This window comes from Sceloporus undulatus, chromosome 5, assembly GCF_019175285.1.
Source record: "Sceloporus undulatus isolate JIND9_A2432 ecotype Alabama chromosome 5, SceUnd_v1.1, whole genome shotgun sequence".
Classification (NCBI taxonomy): domain Eukaryota; kingdom Metazoa; phylum Chordata; class Lepidosauria; order Squamata; family Phrynosomatidae; genus Sceloporus; species Sceloporus undulatus.
In genome coordinates, this window is record NC_056526.1 from 193,418,417 (window position 1) to 193,427,420 (window position 9,004).

General features: G+C 56.9%; 1 protein-coding gene across 1 annotated transcript; it reads left to right on the forward strand.

Annotated features, from left to right (window-relative positions):
- The first annotated feature begins 5,791 nt into the window (after positions 1-5,791).
- On the forward strand, positions 5,792-8,899 carry DOK1 (docking protein 1). The gene is given in 6 exon segments (XM_042466982.1): positions 5,792-5,942; positions 6,534-6,794; positions 7,097-7,184; positions 7,388-7,560; positions 7,849-8,211; positions 8,213-8,899. Coding segments are annotated over 6 exon segments (1,650 nt in total). The 5' UTR covers positions 5,792-5,864.
- The last annotated feature ends 105 nt before the right edge of the window (positions 8,900-9,004 follow it).

A 9,004-nucleotide genomic window follows, 5' to 3' on the forward strand; every position in this document is an offset into this window, starting at 1 on the left:
GTTCCAGTGAGAAAGAAAAACGGGAGACGTCTCAAGAAACCAGGATGGAAGACTAAGGAACTTTCAACCGAGAAGAGTTTGAAACGGAAGATGTATAAGAAATGGAAAAAGGGAGAAATCACTAAAGAGGAATTCAAAGAAATAGCAAACACATGTAAAGGTAATGTCAGAAAAGCAAAAGCGTAGAATGAACTCAGTCTTGCTAGAGAGGTTAAAGACAACAAAAAGGGCTTTTTTGGATATGTCCGCAGCCAAAGGAAGAAGGAGGAAACGGTAGGTTCACTTCGTGGAGAAAATGGCAAAATGCTAAGAGAAGACAGAGAAAAGGCAGAATTACTCAAGACCTTCTTTGCCTCCGTCTTCTCAGAAAAGGAAAAGGGGCTCAAGCTGAGGATAATGGAGCAGAGGACAGAATAGGGGCATTTCAGCACAGAATAAGTAAAGAGATAGTAGAGGAACACCTTGTTAATCTAAATGAATTTAAGTCTCCAGGAACAGATGAACTCCATCCAAGGGAACTAAAAGAACTGGCAAATGTCATATCGGAGCCATTGGCAATAATAGTCTTTGAGGACTCCTGGAGAAGAGGAGAAGTCCCAGCCGACTGGAGGAGGGCAAACGTTGTCCCCATCTTCAAAAAGGGGAAAAAAGAGGATCCCAACAATTATCGTCCAGTTAGTCTGAGATCAATCCCAGGAAAGATTCTGGAGCAGATCCTTAAACAGAGAGTCTGTGAACATCTAGAAGGGAATGCCATCATCACAAAAAGTCAACATGGGTTTCAGAGAAAGAAGTCCTGCCAGACAAACCTGATCTCTTTCTTTGATAAAATGACCATCTTGGTAGATAATAATAATAATAATAATAATAATAATTTGTTTTATTTATATACCGCTATTCCAAAGATCATAGCGGTGAACAGCAAGTAAGCTAATTAGCAAGTAAGCTAATTTGCCCCCAACAGTCTGGGTACTCATTTTAGCTCCCTCCTCGGAAGGATGCAAGCCTGAGTCCAGCTTGGGCCCTTTTGCTGGTCTTGAACTTGCAACCTTCTTGTGGTCTTGAGTGAATGGCTGCAGTACAGGCAGCATTGAACCACTGCGCCACCAGGGCTCCAGATGAAGGGAATGCTGTGGATGTAGTATATCTTGATTTCACTAAGGCCTTTGACAAAGTTCCCCATGACATTCTTGCAAACAAGCTTGTAAAATGTGGGCTAGACAAATGGATCTGTAATTGGTTGACCGGCCGAACCCAAAGGATGGTCAGCCATGGCTCCTTTTCATCCTGGAGAGAAGTGACCAGTGGGGTCCCACAGGGCTCTGTCCTGGGCCCAGTGCTATTCAACATCTTTATCAATGACCTGGATGACAGAATTGGAAGCATACTTATCAAATTTGCAGATGATACCAAATGAGGAGGAATATCCAGAGGAGAGGATCAAGATTCAAAATGACCTGAATAGACTAGAAAGCTGGGCCAAAGCTAACAAAATGAAATTCAACACGGAGAAATGTAAGGTATTGCACTTAGGGCGGAAAAATAAAATGCACAGATATAGGATGGGTGACACCTGGCTGAATGAAACTACGTGTGAAAGGGATCTAGGAGTCCAAGTAGACCACAAGTTGAACATGAGTCAACAGTGTGATGCGGCAGCTAAAAAGGCCAATGCGATTTTAGGCTGCATCAATAAAAGTATAGTGTCTAGATCAAGAGAAGTAATAGTGCCACTGTATTCTGCTTTGGTCAGGCTCCACCTGGAAGACTGTATCCAGTTCTGGGCACCACAATTCAAAAAGGACATTGAGAAACTGGAGCCATGTGTCCAAAGGAGGGCGACAAAAATGGTGAAGGGTCTGGAAACCTTGCCCTATGAGGAACGACTTAGGGAGCTGGGGATGTTTAGCCTGGAGGAAAGAAGGTTAAGAGGTGATATGATCGCCCTGTTTAAATATTTGAAGGGATGTCATATTGAGGGGGGAGCAAGCTTGTTTTCTGCTGCTCCAGAGAACAGGACACAATGGAGCAATGGATGCAAGCTCCAGGAAAAGAGATTCCACCTCGACATTAGGAGGAACTTCCTGAGGAGAGTAAGGGCTGTTCAACAGTGGAAGACACACTTTCCTCAGAGATTGTGGTGGAGTCTCCTTCCTTGGAGGTCTTTAAACAGGCTGGATGGCCATTTGTCAGGGGTGCTTTGACTGAGAGTTCCTGCATGGCAGAAGAATGGCATTGGACTGGATCAGGGCCCTTCTCGGGGTCTCTTCCAGCTCTACTATTCCATGGACACCAAAAATTGAACAAGGATGATGAGAAAGTGGAGTCTGTCCAAAGGAGGGTCTAGAAACCATGCCTTATGAGGAGAGACTGAGGGAGTTGGGGGTGTTCAGCCTTTAGAAGAGAAGGTTAAGAGGGGATATGAAAGCCCTGTTTAAGTATTTGAAAGAATGCCATATTGAGGATGGGGCAAGCTTGTTTTCTGCTGCTCCAGAGAACAGGACCCAATGGAGCAATGGATGCAAGGTTCAGGAAAAGAGATCCCAGCTCAGCATTAGAAGGAACCTCCTGACATTAAGGGTTTTCGAGTGGAACAAACTCCCCCGGAGTGTAGTGGAGTCTCCTTCCTTGGAGGTCTTCAAGCGGAGGCTGGATGGCCATCTGTCAATGGGGATGCTTTGATTGTGATTTCCTGCATGGCAGAATGGGGTTAGATTGGATGGCCCTTGCGGTCTCTTCCAACTCTATGATTCTATGATCCCTCAATGGAGAATGGTGGGGTCTCCTTCCTTGGAGGTCTTTAAACAGAGGCTGAGGGCCAGCTGTCAATGGAGATGCTTTGGATGAGATTTCCTGCATGGCAGAAGGGGGTTGGACTGGACCAGGGCTCTTTTTGGGTCCCTTCCAACTCTATGATCCTCTTGGGGAGCCCATTGGTGACTCTTTCCCGGTCCTGTTCAGCCGGAGAAATGTCTGGGGCACCAGACACAGTTGCACAGCGCTCCATTCCTCTGTCCTCTTTGAGAAGCCGGGAAGGGTTGCACCGTCTCCCTTTCTGCATCCTTGGGAGGTACAAAACCTCTGTCCTCAGTGGCATCACTTACATGGAGGTTGAGTCAGATCAGGCAGATCCTTGCACCTCTATTAGGGTTATATTGCAAAGCATCGCACCTCCTCTGCTCCTCTGTCTGTTTAACCTGATTTATACACCAGCATTTGGTTGCATATTAAATACCAAGCTTAACAGAGAAAGGAGTATCTTATCACACAAGTTGAGCTTGTCAGGGCTGCAGAGGCAGACCTGCTTCACTCTGCGTTGACTGGATAACGGGAAGATTCAGATCTTTTAGCTGATTGGCTGGAGAAGACATGAAACAACAAGTCTTTTCAGCAGCAAAGCACCAGTTTTTGCTCTTATTATTAGCATCATCATCATCATCATCATCATCATAGCAAAAACTGGTGCTTTGCTGCTGAAAAGACTTGTTTCATACCCTCTCCAGCCAATCAGCTAAAAGATCTCAGTCTTCCCCTGTTATCTGGTCCAATCAACCCAGAGGTCTCATCCACAGCCCCGCCTGTGGCACAGCGGCAGTGCTGCCATCTAATGCCCAGGGCACCTGCCAGGAGCTGCATTCCCCTCAAAGCTAACTGCAAGGGCTTTTGGCCCATAACCTCATACCCTTTGAGTTATGATATGCTGACCATTCCCTTCATTTCCCTCTTCCCTCTCTGGTTATAGTTAGGTTGGCTGCAGCTTGGAGCTGGCATGTCTCTGTGGTCAGAATATGCTGATGACTGAAATTAGGCCAAAACAGTTCTGAAGGTCTGCCCAGCCTTTGCAAACTGAAAGGCTGCACAGCCGCCCAGCGCTCCACAGATCCCTGTCTATGCTGGCATTTCAGCGTCCACTCTGTCCAGTGCTGTCCAGAAAGGGGATCTCTGCAGGGCTGGAGCTGGGTGCGAAGTCTCCAGGACTCTGGACCACAAAGCGATTGTCCCCCAGGAATCCCAGGCGGGGCCCAGGGGCCTTCGAGGGCAGGAGTGCTAAGGACCCTGCATCCCCCAGGCGGGATGTTTTCCTAATGGTTTTCAGAGATCAAAGTCCTCTCAGGAAGGTCAGCTTCCCAGGAGAAAGGGATGTGTTTCCTGAGGCATTTGAACATCCAGGTAAACAAAACCATTAATTCTAACCTGCATTTCCTCTAGAAACGTGAGAGAAACGTATTTATTTGTAGGCCGCATTCTGGCTGTGAGACTCTGACCAGCTTCCAAAGGCAGCCCCAGGCAGCCTGTGTTGCAGAGGTCCAAAGGGGACGTAATCAAGGCATGTGCCACCAGAGCCGGATCTGGCGCCTCAAGGGACCGGCACGGCTGGCGCACACGCTTTGGCTGTGCAAATGCACTCCTGGCCCCTGCTGAGAGCTGGGCATCCAGGGTCAGAGCGGGGGCCAGAATGGACACTCCCACGCTCCATCCAGCGGAGGCAAGGCCCCTGGCCCTGACCCGCCTCATGACTGACCAGGAGCACCTCTCTCTTGTCTGGACTGAGCTACAGTTTGCTTGCCCTCATCCAGTCCATTGCTGATCGCAGACACTGGTTTGGTACAGAGACAGCTTTCCTTGGAGCCAGATGGAAAGGAGAGATAGAGCATACTGGTGACACCCCTCCCAGCGGTTTCATGGAGATGTAAAGCAACATGGGGACAACCGAGAACCCTGTGGGACCTCAGGCCAGCGGCCAAGGAGTCCCCCAAGAACACTTTCTGGGTCCGTCTCCCCAGGAAAGACAAGGGCCCCAAGCCCCATCCCAGAGAGGCGGCCCAGAAGGGTATCCCAGCCGATGGTACTGGGTGCCCCAAGAGGGACCTCTCCCCGTCTGGTTCCCTGCGGAGGTCACCCACCAAAGCGGCCAGAGCTGCCTCTGTCCCGTAACCAGGTCTGGAAGCAACCGAAGTGGATCCAGACGATCCGTTCCCCCCAGAAACCCCGGATGGACGGAGGCAGCGCTCTCTCTCTCTCTCTGCCTCCCGGCAGCGTCCCCACAAACCTCCCATCCATCCATCCCTCCATCCCTCCATCCATCCCTCCATCCCTCCAAAGACGTTTTTGGCTAGAGCCATCAGCCGCTCCCTGGGAGAAGGTCCTCATGGCCCCAGAGCAGCTCTCCTTGGAGCGTTGGCCCCAAGGCTTGCGTTGCAGGCCTACGTTGTCTTTCCATTGGTGCCTATCTCTATGGTCATCTGGTCAGCGTGGCTGGAGGAGAGGTCACTTCCATGGCCGCCCTTGGCTCTGGGGCAGGAGGAGACCTGGGCCCAGGCAGAAGCTCTTCCTCGCCTCAGGAGGGGCTTTCTCTGCGGAGTCCTCGTCGTGCAGAACCGAGGCGGAGGGACGAAGCCAGTCCCTGGTCCTCCGGACTGTTTCCGCTTCTGGAGCGGAGGCCTGGGGCTGCGGCTGCGGCTGCTGCTGCTGCTAAAGGGACGGAGCCACGAATAGCAGCCAGGAACCAGCCTCGCTTTCCCCGACAGCTTCAGGCCCAAGGATGGCTCCGGAGGAGGAGAGCCCTGGCTCGGCCAAGGCCCTCTGGTGCAACTGCTCTCCTTCCACGTTGATCCGGAACGGGCTCCAGGGGCCGCGGGGCTTCTGCTGGCGTCGCCAAGGAGAGGAGGCCCAGGGCCCTGAGGCTCCTTCCCTTCCGCAGCCGCCCACTGGAGGGGAGAGGGCGGGGCCGGGGCGGGACTTCGCCGATTAAGGGCCCTCCCCCGCGGAGCCCCGCCCCTTCCGAAGTGGCTCCGCCTCCGCTTCCGCTTCCGCAGTGGCTGCTCCGCTCCGCTTCCCTCCGCTCGGCTGTTCCCTGGATCCGGATGGAGGCTCCGGTGAAGGAAGGGCCGCTCCTCCTCCTCCTCCAGCAGACGCCGCCGGGGATCCGCCTCGGGCCGAAGGTAGACTCCGAGGCCAGGCCTCGGACCTCGGCCGGAGGGGGCGGGGCCTGTGCCTGCCTGTCTCCCTGTGGGGCCCCGCCCCTTGGGAGGAGGGGCTGTCGGCGGAGGGCCTCTGGAGGCCCTTCCCCTCGAAGGGGGGGCTGTGGGGTCCCTCCCCCCCAGACTCCCAGGGCCCAGGGGTCATCCCTCGTGACCCAGCCGGAGGGTGAGGAAGATTAGTGGGGTTCCCCTGGAAGGGGGGCTGTGGGGTCCCCCCTCCCTCCAAAGACCCCCCAGAGCCCAGGGTCATCCCTTGTGACCTGGTCAGAGGATGAGGAGGGTCAGTGGGGGGTCCCCTTCCCCTCGAAGGGGGGCTGTGGGGTCCCCCTCCCTCCAAAGACCCTCCAGGGGCCAGGGTCATCCCTCGTGACCCAGCCGGAGGGTGAGGGGGGTCCGTAGGGGTTCCCTTCCCCTTGAAGGGGGGGCTTTGGGGTCCCTCCTCCCTCCAAAGACCCCCAGGGCCCAGGGTCATCCCTTGTGACCTGGTTGGAGGGTGAGGGGGGTCCGTAGGGGTCCGCCCTCAGTCCGGCCCCCTTTTGCCGCCCCTTGCAGCGCTGGAAGAAGGGCTGGTTCTCGCTGTTCCGTGGCAGCGGGCGAGGGGTGGCCCGCCTGGAGTTCTCCGATGGCAAGAATAAGAAGAGGACTGTGGTCCGGCTGTCCGAGTGCCTCAGTGTGGCCCCGGCCCCCGAGAGCCGGCCCCGGGAGGGACTGGATGCCTTCCGCCTGGAGACCCCCCGACGGACCCTCCTCCTGGCCGCAGAGCCCCCTGAGGCCCAAGAGTGGGTCACCCACCTCTGCCAGGCCGCTTTCCCGGTGAGAGAGTCAGGGGCCAGGCAGGGGGAACCCTCCCAGGGATAGAGGCAGATAGAGAACCCCTGGAAGCAGCAGCCTTGGGGTCTCTCTGGCCAGTCTCCACTGTGGTGGAGGCTGGGGGTTAGACATGCCACCTGCCCAGTGAGAAAGAGAGATCGATCTCCTGGAAGCAGCCTGGAGACCCCTCCTCTGCCTTGGGGCCTCTCTGACCAGTCTCTGCTGTGGGGAGAGGGTCCTTGCTGCCCATGATGGGACGACCCCCCCCGTCCTCCCGCCACGCACTCAGGGCCCTTCTCTTCCAGCAGCAGACCCCTGGACAGGCAGCTGACCAAGCGGAAGGGCAGCCCCAGGAAATGGCCACCAACGCCATCTACTTTTCCCAAGAGGAAGGTAAGAAGGGGCTGCAGGCAAAGAAGGAAAGAGGCACCCCTTCACTCCTGTGGGGGAGACTGTGCGAAACAGCAGCCCTGGGTCCAGCTTGGGCTCCTCTGTGGGATCAGGCCCCCCCAGAGCAGCTGGCGCTTGGGGGTCCCACACAGCTTGCCCTCTTGGCCCTGGGTGATGACCACGGCCTGACTGTCCTTTGGCCACAGGGAGCGAGTTCTGGGTGACGGTGCAGAAGACGGAGGCAGCCGAGCGCTGTGGCCTTCAGGGGCGCTACCGGCTGAGGGCCTCCCGCGAGAGTCTCCTCCTGGTGGATCCCCTTTCCGGCCAGACTCTCTATTCCTGGCCCTACCGCCTTCTCCGCAGATATGGACGCGATAAGGTGGGGGCCTCCGGCCAAAACAGCGGGTGGGTGGGTGTACATGGACCTGAGTGTCAGAAGGTTTGTGGGGCTGGGGGGGGTTAGCTTGGAGGCTCCCTTGCCCTGGAGCTGCTTACCCCCGAAAGGGCCATGTGGCGGGCACCTGCCTCCATCCTCCCTGCCTGCTTTGGGCCAGGGGGTGCTCTGGGGAGTGCATGTGGGGCTGGGCTGCTGCCTCCCCCATCCTCCCAGGGACCTCTGCCACAGCCACCCAACTGGGTCTGGTCTTCTCCCCCCCTCCCCTGGCAGGTGATGTTCTCCTTTGAGGCCGGCCGGCGCTGCGAATCGGGCCCCGGCAACTTCACCTTTGAGACCCCTCAGGGCAGCGAGATCTTCCGCCTGGTGGAAGTGGCCATCCAGGCGCAGAAGGCCCAAGTGGAGGAGGACCGGCGGAGCGGTCCTTCTATGGATGCTGATGTGGCTGCAGCCGTGGGCCAGCTCCACTCTGCTCTGGCCACCTCGCTCAGCCTGGAGGCAGAGGGCCCTGGTCCCAAGCGGCACCAGTGGTGGGAGGGGGTGCCACAGAACGCCATGGGGGAAGGGGACGGTGCCAGCCACGCTGTGAAGGGCCAGGCCATGCAGGACTCTGTGGCCCCACTGTCTGGCCCCCCCGCTGCCCTCCTCCCCTGAAGAGCAGGCGGCCGATGCTGCTGCCAGTGTCTACTCTGAGCCCCTGGACGTGGTGAGGGGCTCCCAGGCCAGGCCAGACCCCCTCTATGCAGACCCCGTGGACAGCAGGGGCAAGGAAGGCCTCCGGCCCCAGAGCAGCGAGTGGCGCCTGTATGAGCAGGTGGGCCCCGGGGTGGGCGATGGGGGCCACATCTATGACGAGCCTGAGGGGCGGGCCCCCCAGCCAGCCCCCACAACTGTCCCCGCTATCTATGATGAGGCCCAGCTCCCATCTGAAGCCTGGAGGACTCAGGGTCTGGAGAGCCCGGCTGGCTACGAACTGCCCTACTTGCCTGGCACTGGGGATTACGCTGTGCCCCCCTTCCACCCGAAGGCCGGCCTCCCCCGGGTCCCCAAGCCCTGCCCTGTCCCCAAGCCCCACCGGAGTCACAAGGGCTCCCCACAGCCAGGTGGCACCAGAAAGCCAAAGATGGCAGCAAGGAATGGCAGCAACAACAACAACAGCAACACTGCTGGTGGCCAGCCTGGCAGGGTCGGCGTCTCCACTAGTGAGCCCATCTACAGCCAGGTGAGGAAGCCCCTGCGAGGCCAGTGGCCCCCTGGAGAAGAACAGTCGGTGGATGGCAGCTGCCCAGCCTCTGCTGTGTATGAGGACCTGGGGGAGATATGAGCAGGTGGGCAGGGGTCTCCATTGCCATCCCCCTCCCATTCCCCTGGCCAGGAGGGGCCACACTCCTCTTGTATCTCCTGCACACACACAGAGGGCTCGCTCAGG